At 37.4% G+C, this 20,667-nt stretch overlaps 1 protein-coding gene across 5 annotated transcripts; it reads left to right on the top strand.

The window, feature by feature from the left end:
- The first annotated feature begins 1,547 nt into the window (after nucleotides 1-1,547).
- Nucleotides 1,548-17,037, top strand: LOC104608423 (Amidase family protein). 5 transcript variants are annotated; one of them, XM_010274421.3, is made up of 11 exons: nucleotides 1,580-2,339; nucleotides 2,614-2,925; nucleotides 3,309-3,488; nucleotides 3,614-3,708; nucleotides 7,424-7,499; nucleotides 7,653-7,730; nucleotides 8,753-8,846; nucleotides 8,929-8,978; nucleotides 13,565-13,678; nucleotides 14,690-14,846; nucleotides 16,733-17,037. In XM_010274421.3, the coding sequence occupies exons 1-10, from the start codon at nucleotides 1,779-1,781 to the stop codon at nucleotides 14,777-14,779; spliced, it is 1,650 nt and encodes a 549-aa protein (XP_010272723.1). In that variant the 5' UTR covers nucleotides 1,580-1,778; the 3' UTR covers nucleotides 14,780-14,846; nucleotides 16,733-17,037. The 5 variants fall into 5 exon arrangements, with proteins under 5 accessions (XP_088746662.1, XP_088746663.1, XP_088746664.1 ...); XM_088890536.1 differs by lacking the exons at nucleotides 13,565-13,678; nucleotides 14,690-14,846; nucleotides 16,733-17,037 and adding an exon at nucleotides 13,310-13,493 and having other exon boundaries at nucleotides 1,548-2,339; XM_088890537.1 differs by lacking the exons at nucleotides 14,690-14,846; nucleotides 16,733-17,037 and having other exon boundaries at nucleotides 1,548-2,339; nucleotides 8,753-8,978; nucleotides 13,565-13,679.
- Nucleotides 17,038-20,667: the final 3,630 nt, after the last annotated feature.

Below are 20,667 nucleotides of genomic sequence, written 5' to 3'. Positions count from 1 at the left end.
GGGTCCTTCAAAGCAATAAGCTATTTGTTACAGAATTTCTTGTGGTTGTACAGATCTGTGCTTTTCCCTTCTTTGTTTTGCATTATGCTTGTTATTAATGTTCAACACATAAAAGACCGAAAGAACAATAGCGAAAGAGGCATGCAAATGTTGAGAATCAAGAAGTCATATCATATTGTCCTGGTAAAATAATGTTTCAATCAAGTCCATTGTCTCAAAAGATCCTAACACAGTTGATTAATACCATCCAATCTAATAGTACTATTATCAACAATTCAACAATAACTTATTTCAAGCACCTCATCATCTCAAGTTGATTTGCTTTAATCTCCTTATTTTCCTCCCCAATTAGAAAGCCAAAACAGTTTGGCTCCCTACAGAGTGCACCCACATACGCCTCACATGTGCATCTCAATGTGCATTGGGAACATCTCCCAACTTATTATGGGGAGATATTTCCAATACATGATTGGGATGTTTTGTGGGGCACGCTTTGTGGGGTGCTGATGCAAATTCTTTTAGAACACTATGGACACCTAAACCAAGAAGCTGCCCAATAAGTAGTGAAGGATGAAACTCCTTGCAATGTTTAATAATCTTCAATATGATCAGCTCCTCAATCTAAACTACTCTAACAAGCAAATTGACCTCATTTTGAAGTCATAACTTTGAGGAGCGACCAAGCAATAGGGTTTGCTATGTTGAGCATCTTCTGTGCAGAGAAAAGTTCTCAAGTTATAGAGGAATGTAATGAATCTATTGTCTGAAGGCTCCATTTTTCAAAAACTCTCTCCGCTAAGGATCGCAATGACAATAGCTAAAATTCCTAATTCACTAGAGAGACCATCTTCTTTCTTGGTGAAAGATGTAGAACAAAGCAAAGGTTGAAATTTTAAACTACGAATGGTTGTGCCTTAATGGTAACAAGGGCATTTTGCTAACCTCAATCTCCTTGTTATACAAAATCTAACCAAAGGTTAAATGTTTCCGAAAATTACAAGCAATGCTTTTTGTTAGAATGAGAACAACGTAGGATTGTCAAAAAAACACCCAAGGCACGTTAAGATGAGACACATACCCAAGAGATGGATCATCAAGTCCTGCTCCTCCAGCCCACCTAATTTGCCACCTGTCCCACTTTCAACCTAAAATTCTAAAAGCCAATCAGCAGATATCTATCTAACATAGAAGGTCAGCTGGACCCAACATCAGCTATGATAGAAAAGGTGCCAACTGTTCCAACTTCCAACCCTCCAATATTACTGTATTAAAATGAACGGCAAGAAGTAGCTTCTCGTAGTCACACTCACACATCCAATCGACGGTCCTGATTCTTGGAACATCAAACAGGTGGCAAGTTATGGGCCCCAGAGTCCAGATCCGTAACCCGTTTACCGGGTCCGCGTTCTTTTTCAGCCCGGCAGCCGCAGGGTTGTAGCAACTAGCAACATTCCGGCTTTCGAGTTTGCATCCTGTGAATCTGCCTACGTCTATGCGCAACACACTTTAGCATGTAGAGGATGAGATGTTCTCCATGTGTGACTGCGATGATATGTGGGTAGATGTGGGGAGGACATCCGGACTCGACACAAAATGACATTTCACCCACTTCTTTCAACGGATTTTATTCGAACTCCCTCTCATTTCCTTCTCTACACCGAGCCCTCATCCCACCGGTCATCCCAGTATACGTCGGCGTCCGTGAACGTGGGAACCACCGGCGACGGCAAGATTTCCGGCATAGAAAAATACTTTCTAGTCTCCCCGACGACTCTTCAATGCTTTCTTCAGTTCAAAACCCCCGCCTCTTCTTCGTAAGATGCCGATTTCAGTTCCATCTCCCGTCAAAATCCCGCCACTTTCACGGCTCCGTAGCTGTTCGCACGTCGGAGACGGTCATGGAGCCACAGACGCATGCTTCTTCAACCACTCCTCCCTCTTCTGAAATCCTCACAATCCGAAAATCTCTTCTTTCTCACCAGAAAAAGGCGGTTGACATCGCCGAGGAGTACTTGAATCGGTTGCGGCAGACTGAGCCACAGATTCAAAGCTTTCTCCATGTTTCAGAGAATGCATTGAGAGACGCACAAGCAATCGACCAGAAGATCGAGAGGAACGAGGAATTAGGTCCGTTGGCCGGGGTGCTGGTAGGCGTTAAGGATAATATTTGCACCGTCGACATGCCTTCGACGGGTGGTTCGAGGATATTAGAGGATTATCGGCCGGCTTTTGATGCCACGGCGGTGAAAAAATTGCGGGAGTGCGGAGCCATTATTGTGGGAAAGACAAATTTGGATGAATTTGGCATGGGGAGCACCACTGAAAGTTCTGGTTTTCAGGTTGGCTTCGAGCTTCTTCTAATTTATTATTATTTTCGACTTTTACTGATGCAATTGGGGTTTGTAGTATTCATTACAATTGGGAAAAGAAATCAATTGAGCTGTTAAAGAGCAATTTTTCAATTTGTTTAATTACTAAAAGCCGAATTCATTTGGTTGTTTAAGTATTACTATTTTCTTTTAATTTAAGCTCAAAACTTAGGTGTTTATTGTTGGGTTCAAATTTCAATGTATTTTCCAAATCTTGAGGTGTATATATTTGTTCACTTGTTAGGTGACTGCAAATCCTTGGGATGTATCCCGGGTACCTGGGGGTTCGTCTGGCGGCTCGGCTGCAGCTGTTTCTGCGAGACAGTGTGTAGTATCCTTGGGAAGTGATACTGGGGGAAGTGTTAGGCAGCCAGCATCTTTTTGTGGAGTTGTGGGAATGAAACCAACATATGGACGTGTTTCGAGATTTGGGCTAATGGCATATGCATCATCGTTGGACGTTATTGGATGCTTTGGCTCATCTGTGGTTGATACTGCGATTCTTCTTCATGCTATTTCCGGTCATGATATACTGGATGCTACAAGTAGTAAGCGAGTGAGGTTCTTTTGTCCCACATTATGAGTATGTCTAATAATTTCTTTAGGAAGATTACTGTCAATTCCCCCATGGTTTAATTTTCTTTTAACCAGTAGTAAGCTCAATATCTTCTCTCTCTCTCTCTCGTTTGTTTGTGCGCATGCCAAAATCTTGTTTCCTTTGTAGCACAAAAGAGAACAAAAGAAGCTGATATATGATACTAAGGAGTTGGAGTTTTGTAGATTCTTTTGTCTGAAAAAGAAGAAAACCTGTTTACAAATTTCTAGATCCTTTTGTCTGAAAGTTCAATATTTTGAATGTAATGAGTTGGATTATAATATTTATGCATTGTAATTTCAAGTTCTCTTGGTCACAACTTTCATGGATTTTCACTTTTTCAGGTGGTGCCTGATTTTTCATCTCAGTTAACATCCATGGAACTTTTTGAATCCAAGCCTTTAAGGGGACTGAGGGTAGGGGTGATCCGTGAGACTCTCGGTGATGGTGTTGATATGGGAGTTATATCATCAATCAAGGCTGCAGCTTCTCATTTGGAAGAATTAGGATCAACTGTGATAGAGGTTTTGTTTTCTCTAGCCATTCCATTCTGCTTTTGCTTGCTTAATCTGATCATTCTCCAAAGGTGAATTTTATGTCCTTCCTTTTCCTTTGATTTATACAACTTTTACTTTGTGATAATTTGCAGGTATCATTGCCTTCTTTTTCTCTTGGGTTGCCGGCATATTATATACTAGCTTCATCTGAATCATCGTCCAATTTATCGCGTTATGATGGTGTAAGGTGAGTTGCTGGTTGACTATTATTATTGTTAGTGTCTTTTTCTTGTGATCATGCATAATGCTTTCGATAGCTTTTATTTTTTTTATAGTAAAATAAAAAGGAATTTCTTAAAGAAAAAAGGAAGTACAAGAGGAAGGTGATAAGATATCACCTAAGGGAAGAACTAAAAGACCTATGGCAGACCTTACATTTCAACAAAACCCTATGACAGCCCCAAAACTAAAAGAAATTAACCTAACACAAAGAACATTCAAGACCTCCCAAAGATCAAAGCTCCAACCCCTTGATTCGTCAAACCAGAGAGCTCCCAACAGAACTACAGCAAATCAAACTTCAAAGAACCCCCCAACAAATTTGGAAGACGAGAGGTTGCCTTGGCTTGGGGAGCACAGAGGTTGAAGACGAGGTCAATTTTTGGAATTGTAGGTGAAGTCTTTTATTGTGAGAATGGTGCTTCGGGCCCCGAGGGTAAGAGAGACTAGAGGGAGATGAAGAGTCATGGAGCGAGTGAGGGTCTTTCGGTTGTTGAGTCTGGTTTAAAGAAGTGCCCATATATATTGGCAGTGAACTTTGGGGACTTGGAAAAAGAAGTAGGACACATGTTTAATCAGTTGGATAAGAGGGAGGTTTTGAGCAAAGGAGTTGGAAAACACGCGGCTCCTAAAGCTAAAGGGTCATCTCGGGGTGCAAAGGCAAATGATGTTTCAAGCGAGGAGCTATTTAAAAGGGGAATTTGTAAAAAGGCGAGTGCTTTTAACCGGTTCATTTTAGGAGTCACATTATTTCCAAGGGCCCAAAGCACAGTTTGAGGGGAGTTTTGATCAGATTGACCTCTTTTGTGGGACAAAGGGAAAATGAAGACTTTTGGATTTGGATTATAACTAAATATAATGGAGATGCAAAGTGGAAGGTTGAGGATTGTGAATGTAGTAGTCCTGATCGATTTGGATCTCTATTGGATCATCCTCTTGGGGCTCTCTATGCTAAAATGGTGAGCATGTAGAGGTAAGTGGTGTTGATGTTTCTTAGAAGACCAATGTTGTGTCCTCTCTTGTTGCCATTTCAGATTTGGTGGTGACTATGGTGAATGGTTCTAAGGAGGAAGAAGAAGGGGTGAAGCTAGGGTGGAGGGGTGAGGAGGAGATGAGTGAGTGTACTAATGGTGGTTAGCTGAGAGTTCCAGAAAGCGGAGACAGATCTGGATAAGATATAGTTGTTGTTCCTGAAATTTGGACTCTGTCACAAGAAAAGTTGGCTTTGGATTTATCTTCTTTCAAGGAAGTGGTGGCTGGTAAGTTAGGTGTATATATGGGTCGTAGGAGGAAGGTATAAGAAAGAGAGTTGGCTGCTATCGAAGAGGTGGTTCCCAAAAAGACTTGCAGCCCAAGCAACTTGCACATTGTTCACATCACTAAAGTTTTCTCTCATCTAAAATGTGGCCTGATTGGGGCAAGATGTATTCCAGAAAAGAGGGGAAGACAAAATTGTTGGTATCAAAGGTTTCAGTTGGGGTTGATTCTCTTGATCACTTTAGTGAAGATTCAAGTTTGGTCAATTTGTGTCAAGAGAAGAAAAATGGGGATAAGAATGGAAATTGGTTGGAAGAACCTCTGTTGAAAAAGGGGAGAAGGAAGGAGGTTTGGCTATCAAGAAAATTGTTGAGAGAAATGTTGAGGTGGGAAAGAGGCTTGGTCTGTTCTTTTTAGGTGGGGAGGTGTTGGCTAGAAAAGCCTTTGAGGAGTTTGAAAGGAAAAGGAGGGAAGAGAGCTTAAAGAAGAATGCAGTTGGGGAAGGAGGAGAGGTCTGGGACGAGGCTAATAAGGGGCAGGAGGAGATGCTCGAGGGGGACAAATAGTGATGCTTTTGTTTTGTTTTACTAGAGTCAGGTGGATGTCCTTGGTTCAGGGGTGGTGTCGAAAGTTGGAGGCTTTTGGGAGATCAGTGTCTGAGCTGAATGTTTGGAGTTCCTTTGTTTGTTATGTCTGCTAGTTGTACTTTTTCCTTTTCTTAATGAAAATTTTCCTTTACTATAAAAAAAACCACCCTTAATCCTCCCCATTGAATAGTTCCTCCTAGTGTTTTAAAAGCGCAAGGTGTAGGGGTCAATTTGTGCCTGAGGCGCAAGGGGAGGTGTGTGCCTTTTTAAGCAAGGCGCAAAAATAAAAAGGCTAAAAAATAAAAAAAATCCAAAAAATGCAAAAAATGAAAAAATTATTAAACATAATATTAATAAAAATGTAAGCTTTATTTTTAAAATAAATGTTTTAAAAGACCTACTATCCAATATTAAAATACATAAATATAACATGTAAAGCATATTCAAATGAGAATTTAAAAATAAAATCAAATATATAGAACATTTTCAAGCATATAAAATCCACAATCTCTTTTTTTCTCAATTGCATTACTTCAAGTAGCTAATGTGATGTAAAACATATTACATTTCTGATTCTACGAGCCGCCTTTGTACTGCGCCCCTCGAGGCAAGCCCAAACAAGTCCACGTTAGGTCTTAAATTCTTAGTTCTCATGGGGGTCTGGGGGACATAAATATAACATGTAAAGCATATTCAAATGAGAATTTAAAAATAAAATCAAATATATAGAACATTTTCAAGCATATAAAACTCACAATCTCTTTTTTTCTCAATTGCATTACTTCAAGTAGCTAATGTGATGTAAAAATATTACATTCCTGATTCTACAAGCCGCCTTTGTACTGCGCCTCTCGAGGCAAGCCCAAACAAGTCCACGTTAGGTCTTAAATTCTTAGTTCTCATGGGGGTCCAGGCTCCAGGGGCGGAGCTCCTGGCCCAACCGCTAGACACAAAAAAAGCAAAAAAGCGTCAAAGTTTCAAAAGGCGCACGCTTGGGCTGAGGCGCAATGTGCACCAGGCATGCACCTTTTGAAAGGGCTGTGCCTAGGACCTAGGCGAGGCGCCTACCCTAAAATGCGCCTTGCCTGTGCGCCTAGGCGTGCCTTTTAAGTCACTGCTTCCTCCTGCCCTACACCAGCCTCATTCCAAATCTCTCCACCTTCACCTACTATGACTTTCTTCATCCTCTCCTTTCTCTTTTCAAACTCCTCAAAAGCTCTTCTAGAAAATTTCTCCTCCTCCCCACTTCCCCCCCAAAAAAATGCCCAAGGCCCCAAGCCTCTTTCTTCAAAGAATTAGTCCCATACTCTCTTTTCTTCTTTTTTGAAGAAAAAACTACTGGTTGAGTTTCCGACTTGATTGGGGTTTTGAGCCATCCCACCAGTCACCTCAAATGACACTTTTGACTTCCCTCCCCTTCTCTTGAAAATCCTTTTGTACTTATCTGTAGGGCCTGCCCCCACCAGAATTCAATAGTAAAGATAAGATTCAATAAAAGGATGGTTGATAATGAATCATAATCACCAAAAATAAATAAAAGAATATCAAACACCATAAACGCTTAACAATAACATCAGTAAACCCCAACCGAAATCAAATCCAAGAGTACAAAGTAAAAAAATTACATACTGTAGAGACACACTTTGCAATTCTAAACCAGCGAATAAAGGACACTATTACTGCAGGAATTGGGCAACTTGGACTCATTACTTTTCCAGTAACCTTCATTTCTCTGTTCTTACAAAATCAAATCCACTCCCTCCAATCTTCATTAAACACCATCTCCTCCTTGAGTTTCTCATCTCCATTAACTTCTAAAGTTATGGCATATATGTGCAGGTATGGAAACCAAGTTGCATCTGATGAACTTAATTCTCTTTATGGAGATTCTCGAGCTAATGGTTTTGGTCCTGAGGTATCCATAATTGGTTTTGTGATTCTCCGGTTTTGATGGATGTGAATTATCAAATTTTAGATTGTCATGTGAAAGTTTTTCTGGCTTGACTGGAATGCTCAACATGATTTCTATCAGTTTAAGCAAAATAACTGCTATGCATAATTGGCACAGGTTAAAATGAGAATCTTAATGGGGACGTATGCTCTTTCTGCTGGTTATTATGATGCATATTACAAGCGTGCCCAGCAGGTACCTCAAATATTATGATAAATATCTTTATTTACATGACAATTTATCCATTTTCTTTTCTTCTGATGAGTGTAGCTCAGCTTCTCATTGGCTTTTTTCGCATGGGTTTGAACACCATGGATCTCTTAATATCGTGGTGCAATGCTGCCATAAGCAATAAAATTTTCATTCTAATAATGTTGTTTTAGAAGCAATTTCATCTTCAATTTATGCACTGCATGGCATAGTTTTCAAGGCACCAAGGTGAAGCCAGGCGATGGGGTAGTGCCTTGTTGCCTAGGCAATGAGTTTTTTCAAATAAAAAAATATAAATCCTAGGATAGGTCCCTGGGTTTCATAGTAATAAGCAGTAATATTTAACTAATTATTGCCATAATCCTCCTCAAATAAGTATAAATCCCATATAAAAAAGATAGAAAATTAACATATTTATGAGAAGAAAAATAATATAGGAATAAAACATACAAAACATAAGGGATGAGCCCTGGTTTTGATTCTAGGAAGAAAAAGAAGTCCTATTGATTATTCATGTGTGTTATGGATAAATCTTGAAGTTATTTCTTACTTATCAATTCAGGTTTTAAAGTCTATAAGGGTTAGAGACTATGTCATCGACTTGTGTGTTGATTGAACCAAACAAATAAGAAAACAATACAAAGAAACTAGTATAAGAATAATAATATTAATACCATAAACCCACACTATGAATAATTTAGTCTGATAATATCTATTGTTCTACTATTTATCAAAAACATATCTATTGTCCTACTATTAATAACATAAAATAAAAATATACCATTATTATGGGTGTCTTACATATAAATATGTAGGTGTTTGGGTGAGGTGACCCTCCAAAAGTACCTTATCGCCTAGGTGTTGCCTTGACAATTTTGCTGCATGGCATGTAATGGGGAAAATGTGGAATCATTTCAATAAAACAGTTCAAGTTATATCAAACTTAACAGTTTTTTTGGTCTTCTTTTCCTATTTAAGAAGAACTTATGATTGTAATAGTGTTTTAGGTCAGGACATTAGTTCAGAAAAGTTTCAAGACAGCATTGGATGAAAATGACATCCTAATTTCGCCTGCAGCACCATCAGTTGCATATAAGATAGGTATATCATTTCCAATGCTTGCTTTTGCAGTATATTCTTATCTTTTATGATGCTGTGGCAATTTTTTTTTCCTGACTTGTAGGTGAAAAGAAAAATGATCCCTTGGCAATGTATGCGGGTGATATCATGACTGTAAGCCTCTTTGGGCCTCTTTACCTGCATTGTGTTTAATCATCTTTTGTTTATTTGAAATCCACTTATAATTGTAGAGTAAGGGATACATATTTAAGTCAGGGCATTCAGAAGTCGTCTATTCTTCCTAACTATGACATAAGTGGTTTGCTTGCAAAATGGTTGGATTAGGAATGACAATGAGTTGGGTTTAGATATTGTTATTGGGAGGTTTGAGTAAATGATTCACTGGAATGTTGTAACCTGAACTGAAGACACTTTATGTTCTAAAGTTTTGAACTTGATTGATTCCCAATTTAGACCCATCTAGCCCAGAAACTGGTAGAGCAGATAATCCATTTAACCTTGTCTGTTCCCAACCTAGGTTTGATCTGCCGTTTTATGAACCCATAATCCATATTGGGGACTTTTGAATTAATATTCCAAATAGCATGGTCTATGCCCAGAAAGTGAAGGTGAAAGACTGGTCATTTCTACATGAGTTGAGAAATATGTTAAATTTTTAAGTTTTATCAAGCATTCAGATTTCTTGATGCTTGATCCACAATTGTATGCTATTTATCATGCTAGAGAACCTTTCCCTAAATCTATAGCTTCATGCCAGTATAAAGATCCTATGTGTTTTCTGTTTCTTTCTTGATCTATGAAAAGAAATTATATTAAGAATAAGAGGAACAAAGTTGGTACTGATCCCAAAGAAAGGTAAGGCAACAAGGATACCAGAATCTGAAAACAACAGAATAAACAAACAAGCACAGGTAGCAAAGGAAGAAATGTCCCAAAGAACAAATTCAATTCCTGGCTTTTTAACCCCTACAAAGAAAGAAAAAAATCCAATATCCCATCATCATTTTTAGGCCAGTTATCAGCTGAATCTTTGGTCAATTTTGCCATCCATTAGAATGCAATATTCAATGTGACATTGGAATGTTTGGACTTAAGCATCCTTTGATCAAATTGTTACATCTTAAAAGACCTTATCCTGCAAATAAATCCAGGCAGTCATATCATGGGATTTTCTTTTGGCGACATTTGGACAACTTTTTGAAGCCCAAAGAGTGATCTTGAGGAGTAAAATGATCTTATGATTTTCTTTGGAGAGGAAACTAGCATCTTGGAAGGCAAGATACCTCTCTTTTGGGGGTAGGGTGATCTTGATAAAAAGTACCCTTTCCAATTTGCCGACTTACTTCCATTCCCTTTTCCCCATCCCAAACTAAGTAGCAAAAAGATTGGAGCAGCTTCAGAGGAATTTTCTTTGGAGATGTTGGGAAGAGGAGAAAAGAATTCACCTAGTCAATCGGGACCAAGTTTGTCTTCCTAAGGCTGAAGGTGGTTTAGGAATAAGGAAGTTGAAGAGCTTTAATTCTGCCCTCCTGTGTAAGTGGATTTGGAGGTTCTCGGCTGAGAGGAATGCTTGGTGGAGATCCCTTATGGCTGATAAATATGGGGTGGAGTGGGGCAACTGGAGAACTAGGGAGCTTTCTCCAAACTGGGGCAACTCCCTTTGGAAAGGTATCATGAAGAATTTCTCTATTTTCTTGAAAGGGATTTCAGTAAAGAATGGTAAAGGGGATAGAACAAAGTTTTGGAAGGACTCTTGGTGCTTGGATGGCCCTCTAGCTGATTCCTTCCCTTTCCTTTTTCAGTGTGCTTCTAATCAAGATGAATCTATGGCTGAGTGCTTCTGTTTGTCTGGAGATTCTGTTACTTGGACCCCCCTCTTTAGGAGAAATCTATTTGATTGGGAGTTGGAAGAGATTATGGAGCTGATGGCTCTTCTTCAGAAGCAGAAGATAAACCTGTTCTTGGAAGACAAATGGTGCTGGAAATGGAACCCAGATGGTGAATTTTCTGTCAAATCACTTGCTTCCAAATTATGCAGCACGGGCCCCACTGATTTCCCAGCTACACAGATCTGGAATCCTACAAGCCCATCAAAATCCAATTTTCTGGTATGGACGATGGCCCTTGACAAATGCCTTTCCAGATCTAATCTTGTGAGGTGGGGCATTCGAATTTTGGACTTATCATGTGGTCTTTGTGGGTCCCTTACAGAATCTACAGATCATTTGTGTCTTCACTGTCTGTTCTCCTCTCAGGTGTGTGTGCACTTTCTCAAATTCATGGATATCAGTTGGATTATGCCTAGGACAGTTAAGGAGCTTCTCTGCAGCTGGAAAATAAAAGGCCTAAGTAAGAAAGGGAAATTGGTGTGGAGGACCATTCCTGCTGCTGTCTTGTGGTCCATTTGGGCAGAAAGGAATAGTAGAATTTTTTGTAATAGAGCTAAAATCCCTGAAGAAGTAATACAGAGAGCAGTGGGCAAGTTGATTTCTTGGGTTTCTGTTACTGAGTTCAGAAGTCTGAATTTGTCTTTTTTATTTCAGTCTCACTCCTGGTGGAGCTTGTAATTTTGGCTGTTCTCAGACTGCCTTCCTGGGTCTGATTTCAGTCTGTATGTGAGTTTGGTTTGAATAAAATTACCTTACCTTTTTCCAAAAATGAAAAAAGATCTTATGATTTTGGTTTGTTTCTTCTGGGGGGAAATCTGGAAGTATTTCTATTGAGGCAGCGGATAAAAAGGATGTAGAAATGGGTAAAAGCTTGGGCTTGTTTTTCTGGGGAGGTGAGGCATTCACCAGGAAAGCCTTTGAAGAGTTTTGAGAGGAAGAAGGAAGAAAACTTGAGAAAAGGGAAGTTGGTAGCAAGCTGTTCCTCCTACAAGGGAAGGGCAGTGACTAGCTGGGTCCCCCCTCTTGGTTCTTTGAAGCTGAATTTTGATGGGAGTAGCCAGGGTAACCCGGGTCCCTCTGGGATGGGAGGTGTACTGAGGAATGAGGCTGGAGAGGTTGTCTTAATCTATTCTGGCCCTTTAGGAGTTGGGAACTCTATCCGGGCAGAACTGCTAGCTGCAATACAAGGAATACTTCTTGCAAAAGAAGTGGGCGTGGAGCAGCTTCTGATTGAAGGAGACTCTAAGACAGTGGTGGACTGGTTAAATAATCCGGAGGATGTCACTTGGGGCTACAAAAATGAGTTAAAGAAATTCAAATGGCTGACAAGAAATATGTCTATAACAGTACAATGGGTTGGGAGATCAGCTAATGCTTTTGCTGATGTCTTGGAAAAACAAGGGATAAATAGGGAAACATTGTTCTGGGCACAAATGTAACTATTGTTTTAATTTCAACATTCATGTTTTCTCTGTTGTAGTTTGTGTATTTGCTGTTTGGAGAGGCTGCTCCTCGCGCCTCTAAGGGATCTTCTTGTATCTATTCATTATTTTAATGGAATTGATGTTATTTATCAAAAAAAAAACTTGAGAAAAGGGGTACTTGGTGGAGGGAGATGGGATGAAGATGGTGATAACCAAGAGGAGGTGTTTGTAGGGAAAGAATAGGTTCTTTCCTCTGCTAGACTCATCTTGCTTGAGTTGCAGCTGACCTTTACGATTTTGGTTTAGGATCTGGTTCCAGAGGAGTTAATTTTTCTTTTTTTTTCAGAGTTTCTTTTTGCTGCCTGTTTTTAGAGTAAGAAGTGTGTAAGTAGTCTGTTCTTCTCTCAGGTGATTTCTTATCACCTTCCTTCTGTATTCTTTTTTTATTGTTAATGGAATTTTCTTATTTACTTTTCAAAACAAAAAACAGGAGTGAAATAATCTTAGATGTATTGTAATCCTTATCCCTTACAAAGCCAAAATAAGCAGATATAATCAGTTCTGAACTATCTTTGAGAAGACTTGTCTGGAAAATTCTGTGTTTCTAGTTTCCACTGGACAACTATCATTATCCTGTCCATGGCTATTAGGAAAGTGGTTATTGGAGATTTCCCCTGGAGCAAGACAGCTTGTGGCACAATGTGGTAGTAAGTATTCATGGAATGGCAACTAATGAATGAGATGCTGGTCTCAACCCTAGGGCTTCTCTTTTTTCCCCTTGGAAAGCCATTGTTGGAGTCCTACCTACTTTTTGTCCTTTTATCAGGCATGATGCTTGCTTGGGTAATAAAATTCTTTTTGGGAGGATGTCTGGATTGGGGACAGTCCTCTTAAGGATAGGTTCCCAATTACGTATCCCCTTTCGTTAAATAAATTCAAGGCCATATCCTCCCTTTGTGTGTCTAGGGGTTCTTGGGATCTGGGCTTAAGGGATTCAAACGTAGCAATTGAAACTCCTGCTTAATTCCAATGTATTTCCTTTTCTTTCTGTTGACAGCAGACCTGGATGCTACCTTGTATGGACTCTTGATCTTTTTTTTTTGGATTTACTGTGGGTCCTCATGGAATTAAATTTGTCTGTGACGCCTCATAATTCTTAATTGATGAACAGATGAAGGGAAAATTACTACATCTATATCCCAACTAGGGTGTTTCTTGACCAGGAAGTTCAACACTTCAACTGGAGATGATTGGTTCTTATATTCCCATATGAAGGAAATGATACGCGAAAAATCAATTTCCTTTCTCAGTGAAGACAATAAAGGAAAACACAATCTAGTTCTTGTGTTCTAACTTCCTATCTGAATGCTTTACTTTTATCCATAGCCAGTTTTTCTTTGGATTCTATAATTTATGCTTGATGCAGGTGAATGTTAACTTGGCTGGGTTGCCTGCATTGGTTCTGCCATGTGGATTTGTAGAGGGAGGAGTTGCTGGCCTTCCTGTAGGCCTTCAAATGATTGGTGCAGCATTTGATGAGGTATTGAATTAAGTTTTCTTATCATTGATATTTAGTAATGGAAAGAATTGTTTCTAAGGTAGTGGTGAGTTGGCTAAAGAATGATAGTCAAGGAACATGGCATCATCAGCATACATGAAGGGAATTAAACGTTTAGCAAGGAAACTGGTTGATACCTTTCATTGGAAAGTAGTATGGCTGATTCATTAACAAAGCAAGGGGTAAGCAACCAGAACTATTTCTGGGGGTAATCAATTAATGTTTTATATAAAAAACAAGTATGGGGTTAGGTTGTGGAAAATGGGCCAATTCTCTTTGCACACAAGCATTCTTTTATTATAACCACTAAAGCTTCTGATGTTAACAATCAAAAGATTAAAGAATTGTTTCTAAGTGGAACTTCTATGTCTATTAACTAATACAGTTGATGTCCTAATCAAATCTATGAAAGTTTTGTTACAAATGAGGTTAGTTAGGAAGAGAACATCATAAAACGGAAGGGTAGAAATGAGAATAAGAGTAGAGGACTGCAGCAATTGATCTATATATGGGTTTAAGCCTTATAATTTTCATTGTTAATTTGGTTGACGTGCATAGCATTTTCAAAGTTATAACAAAAGTGCAAATCCTTGATAAGATCGTCTTCCCTTCTGGTAAAACTGATAGACTTGGAGTACTGAATCCAAGCATTAGATTTTTGACACCAAGTCCATTGGGAGTACTCCAGTAAGCTTGATGTGAATTGTTCTTTTCCTTACTTTGTCTTGAGTTCTGGTAGCTCATATTTTCTTTACTCTGTATTTGGATTTGTGAGTCATTTGTGGAGTCACCATGTTATAAATCATTTTCCCATATTGTTCATAGCAGTTGTTGGGAGGGTGGTTATGGAACATTGAAGACATGGATGGTCTACTATGAAAGGAGGCTCAAATCCATCCAGCCTTGCTACTGCATGGACAAAACTTCTAAATGAAAACTAAATTGGAGAAAACTAGATGGCTTCTACCCTGACTTGTCTTTCATTTGTCGCAGGAGAAATTGCTCAAAGTTGGCCATATTTTTGAGCAAACTCTTCAAGGTTGCAGATTTCTTCCACCATTAGTAGCAGACAGCCTTTCATGATTGATCTTCATTGGGATTTAATTTATCTGGAGAAAGCTGAAGCCAATATTCTTTGTCATTGGAAGTGGTAAGTTTATAATTTCAATGTTTGGAAATTTCTGAAATGAGACAGAGTGTAACTTAAAATATCATTTTGGTGGACTCAACCAGCTATTTCAAGCTGATCTAAACCTACTTGATCTGAAGCAATTTTGCAAGGTTGAAATATGATTTTCTTTTGCTTGACTAATTGCATAGGCAAAGTTTGTTGCATAGTGCATAATCTTCAGGGAGCTCATCTTTATCTTGTATTGAATAGCCAACTTATCATTTAATAAAATATACTTGACTTCACTCAACTTAACTCGGCCTTCATCCCAACTATTTTGGATTGGTTACACGAATCCTGTCCTGCCACTGCATACATTGTTTAATAAATATACCTATATAAAAGGATAAAAAGGATGCATACATATAGTAATTGTGTTAAGTTTTACCCAATTCTATGAGTTATGTTCTTTTTGTTCAGTATTTGTGAGAATTTAATTGGTTTTAGCTTCAAATGTTTTAAAGCCTCAAGTACAGCAACTTGAATTTTAGTTAAGTAAAACCATATAATAAAATTTCAAATTATTTTAACTAAATGACATTTGGGCTCCTTCAATTAACTTGAATTTTGATATTTAAGGTTGCAGCTGGGGTATCTTAAAATAAGTGCTCATTGTCTTCCAACACTTATGCTTTAAATCTAGTACTTACAGGTCACCAAACAACTAAAGTTTTGTGGCTCATGCATATATTTAATCTACTTCTTAGTTACACTCACTGTGTAATTGTTTTTAGCTTGTCTCAGATGGTAGGTTAAAAACACCATGTATTTAGGCATAAACCTTAAGAAAACGTTCAAAGTTTACAATATTATCCCTTGGTTTAACAAAACTTGAAGACCAGCTGCCCTAACGAAATTTTAAAATGATAAGAGCACCCCTTTAGTTAGACATTTACTTTAAAATTGAAAAACAAGTTGGAAAGCCCATATCAAATGAAAACAACATATTGGTTGGCTGAGTGAATGGTTCTGTCACCAATTGCAGGACCGAGGTGGGAAGTAGATTGTGGAATTGGGGTGGATGGAATTGAATGGGAGACAGAAGATCAGGTAGTATGTTTAAATGAGGTTAAGGGAATGAATAAAAGTTAGAGTTGAGGAATGTTATTGTCTTATTGAGATAGAGATTGGAAAGCTGACGAGTATTTTCCATCAGGTAGGAGAAATTACAGTCAGAAAAGTTTCTAAGGGTAGGTTTGGTTCCCTGGAATAGGTGCCTGGAATCGGAATGATTCCAATTCCAACTGTTTGTTTGGTTGGAACGGGATTCCGATTCCCATTCTAGAGTCCAAGTAAAGAACTCTTGGACAAAAAAAAACCCCAAACCCTAATATTAATAAAATAATAAAATATTATTAAAATGCAATGTTTATACATAAAAGACAGGCCTGGAACCCAGGCTGGAGCCAGGCTATAGCCCTTATTGGAGTGTGGATCACTTGTTTTCCTCCATCTTTTCCTCTTCCTTTGGTGATTCCGTATCCTCTATTTCTTTCAATAATTTGGCTTTGCCACAAAAAAAAACTTTGATCATTTTGAATTTAATATAATCTAGAAGCAATTGGTTAATTAAAAAGCTTGGAAGCTTCAGACTAAAATTGCTTTTAATCTTGAATTGGTTAATTAAGGGGGTGTTAGATAACATGGCTGTTTTTTGTTTTTGAAAACAAAAACAACTGCCATAACAATAAATTTTGCTGATGTATCAGTTGTTTTTGTTTTCAAAAACAAAGCCAACCATGTTATGGAACACTCATAAATAATTACTTAGGGTTTTGATGTATAGTTACGTATGCAGATGCCTCCCCAATAATTCTCCTTCCCGGTTCTCACGTAGGGTTGTATTGTGACTTTCATTTTGACAGGTAAATCAACTCTGCACCGAGGCAGGATAAACTGGGTTGATCGATGGATAGCACCATTCTACTTCCTGTCCACTCATTTTAGGAGAAAAGCCGAAAACAGCCAAAGAATCTGGCAAGGACTGAAGCACAAAATAGATGTTATGATGTTAGACAATATTCCACAATTAATTCTTTGTTAGTGTTCCGTTATTCCATTTTGACTGTCAGACTGTCGGGATTCATTATTGAAAATTTCTGCAAATGTAATCTAATTGTAGAAGTGAAAATTGGGTAGATTCAATTACAAAGGATATGGCCTCATCAAATCACAATTCATTGCATTAGGGTAGGGTTATTCAGTGATTTAAAAGGTGCGCCATAGACATACATGCGAGGTGCATTTTAGGGTAGGAGTCTCGCCTAGGTCTTAGGCAAGTACTTTCAAAAGGTGCACATTTGGTGTGCTTAGGCATACACCTTGCGCCTTAGCCAAGGTGCACATTTGACATGCACATTTGGTGTGCAATGAAAATTTTATGTTTTTTTTTTTGTTTTTTAAATCTCCGAGAGCTCTCTATATGCTAATGTTGTTTATTCATTTATCGTAATAAAATATCTTATTAAAAGATAATTAAAATTATCAAATCATTATTTTTTGTGTGAAAACTAAGAATTTAAGACTTTAACATGGACTTGCTTGGGCTTGCCTCGAGGAGTTTAGCACAAAGGTAGTTCCTAGAATTAAGAATGTAATATGTTTTATATTACATTAGTTACTTGAAGTAATGCAATTGAGGAAAAAAAGAGATTGTGGGTTTTACATGCTTGAAAATGTTTTATATGTTTGATTTTATTTTTAAATTTTCATTTGAATACGCTTTACATGTTATGTTTATATATTTTAATTTTAGATATTAGGTTTTTTAAAGCATTAGTTTTAAAATTTAAGTTTATACTTTTTATTAATATTATGTTTAATATTTTTTGAAAATTTTGGCTTTTTTTGAATTTTTTTGTATTTTTCTGCATCTTGCTTCAAAATGGTGCACGTCTTGTCTTGCGCCTTACACCTCGAGCGCAAATTGGCCCTTGTGCCTTGCACTTTTAAAACAGGGTTATTAAAATTTACATTTATAATCCTAGCTGACCCATTCAGGCATAAAGAATATTTGTATGAACCAAGGTTGATCACTTCAAATTTTAAGTTCATTCTCTCAATCGTTTGTATAATGGATATGTTTTAGTTTTTAGATGATTTTTAATGTTGGGCTTTTAGCAAGAAAAATAAAAGGGTTGCCAAATTAATAAAATCAGTTATGCTTTCAAATTTATTGCAAAAAGAGTGAGCGAGAGAATTTTTTATTTTTTCTAACCAAAATGACCTTATTTTTTTGACCAAAATGGCCTTAACTAAAAGGAGTGGTCCAATGAAATCCGATTTCTTTATCTGTTTTTCAATCTTATTCTCTCCCTTCCTTTTCTCATTCTTCATTCATCATGTGAGAGTCATTATCTTATTCTCCCCTCTCCCTTTTCAATCTTAATTTTTCATCTCTCTCTCTTACACACACACAAACAAAGGTTGAGCTATTGTTCAAGTGCCTTTTTTATTTCTATGTATTGGTTTCTAAGGCTGCATTTAGATTAAGACTGATAACCAGGTTTATGAAAAACTAATGAGATTGAGATGTTGTGATTCAAAGTTTGTATCAACAAGGCTCGTGCTTGAGATGTCATGATTCAGACTAAGAACCAACTTTCTTTATGTTAAATATCAATAAGGCTCTATCCAATATTTGGTTGTATGTGCAATATTAACAAGATATCTTAACCACTACGGTTGGTAATTTATAGGTGCAGGGAACCATCCGGTCTATATGATGCTAGATAGGTAATGATTGCAACTTAAAAACCATCTAACACTAATTAGACTGAATGAATGCTTGCAATTTTGAAACATCACTTATAATTGCAAATATCTATCCCCTAGATCTACTTGTAGTTACACCATCAAATGCATCTAGAACCCAATAAACCACATGGTTCTATATGATTCTCATATGTGTGCAAATAATCCGGTATATGGCAATTTATTACAGTTTTGAATCATGTGTATAAACCATACGGATGATTTATTACAATTTTGAATCACCAATTGCAATTGCAAATATCTATCACAAAGGTGATAAAATAGTATTTACACCTTCAAATTCATCTAAAGCCCAACAAACCATAAGGTTGTATATGATTTTCACAAGTGTATAGACCATCCGGTATGGGAAAGACCGAATAGTGTTTTATAGACTTTGAAACCATTCAACATTACATAGGCTGAATGATTGCTTATAATTTTGATTCATCAATAACACAAGTGATAAAATAATAGATACACTCAAATTCATCTAAAACCTAATATACCACAATATTGTATATGATTCTCATAAGTATACATGCTATCCGATGTAGTAGAGACTAGATGGTATTTTATAGACTTAGAAACCTTTTGGCATTAAACAGACCAAATGGTTTATTGTAATTTTTTGCAACATCTATCACCCATGTGATCTAGTAGTATTTACACCATCAAATGCATCTAGAACCCAATAGACTGCATTGTTCTATATGATCCTCATAAGTGTGCAATCCATATGGTAATGAACAAGCCGAATGGTGTTTTATAGACTTAGACACTATTTAACATTAAACAAACCGGATTGTTTCTTGTAATTTTGACTTATCAATTATAGTTGTAAACATTTATCACCAGGTGATCTAATAGTATTTAAACCATTAAAAACATTTTAAACCCAATAAACCACATAGTTCTATATGATTCTCATAAATGTACAATCCATTTGGAACCCATTAAGGTTTGATACAAACCATTGTTAGTAGTTCTATTCCATTCCCACAATAAAATGATGGGTACAAAGTCTGCAAAAAAAGAAACACCAAGAAATTGGTCATCAGAAAAGTCGTCTTCTCCAATTCTTATGCTGAATTCAGTAACATCAAACTCATCTCCTGCCAGAACTATGAAACAATTAACCCTATCAGTAATTAGACCATATAATCTTCCAACTATACCAAAACGATTGCACATTGTATCCATCGTTAGGCTTAAAAAGAAAAGAAGGCATTGAAAACCATCATGAGCAAAGTGGTTTGAAATTCAGATAAAATATTAGCCAACACTAGTAGCAACTTCATGGACTTTGGGTACAACAACTAGAAAAGTGTCATCAAGAAAACAAATGGCACCAATGGCGCTACCCTCAATGACCCCATCTGCATACACCCATGCAATGAATGAAAAAGTTGCCCCATTAGAAAAAAAAAATGCACTTCCATCTCTCGTATAGTTCAAGCCAAAATAGCATCTCTAGTCATAAGGACTACTCAGATGAGCAAAGTCCTCAAACTTAAATTGTAATAGATCTTCCAATACTTCCTTTGCACCATTCGAGAACAAAAGACTCTATTCCAAATGATCCATGAAGACTTCACCATGAAATACTAGTAAGAAGAAAATAGAAAACCTCACAAATGTGAGAGAAAAACTCGCATCTAAAGATGGAGAGGAAAACCATAAGAATGAGAAGACGAAGAGAGTGAAAAGGGGGAGAAAACGAGAGATTGGGTGGAGAGAGGAATATGGTCTTATGGGTGGGTTTTAAATGAAGGGCAATTTGGTCCTAAAAAATTAAAAGCCTCTTCACTATTTTTGCAATTATTTTAAAAACATGACTGAATTTGTCAAATGACGAAACTTGGTTATGCAAAAAGCCATTTCACGTTTTTAGGTGGTAAGACAAACTCTGTTGAGATTATTTCATTCCAGGTGGTTCCATAAGCCTTAATTGAATGCAGAAAGTGGATGGCTTTTGTCAAAATTTGAATGGATCCGATCTACAGTCCGAGTCTTCGATGTAAAATGTTAGTTCGAATTGCAAACC

This window comes from Nelumbo nucifera, chromosome 6 (genome assembly GCF_055504915.1).
Source record: "Nelumbo nucifera cultivar China Antique chromosome 6, China Antique-T2T, whole genome shotgun sequence".
NCBI lineage: Eukaryota > Viridiplantae > Streptophyta > Magnoliopsida > Proteales > Nelumbonaceae > Nelumbo > Nelumbo nucifera.
The sequence above is the reverse complement of the archived record's forward strand: the minus strand, read 5'-3'. Positions and strand labels throughout refer to the sequence as shown.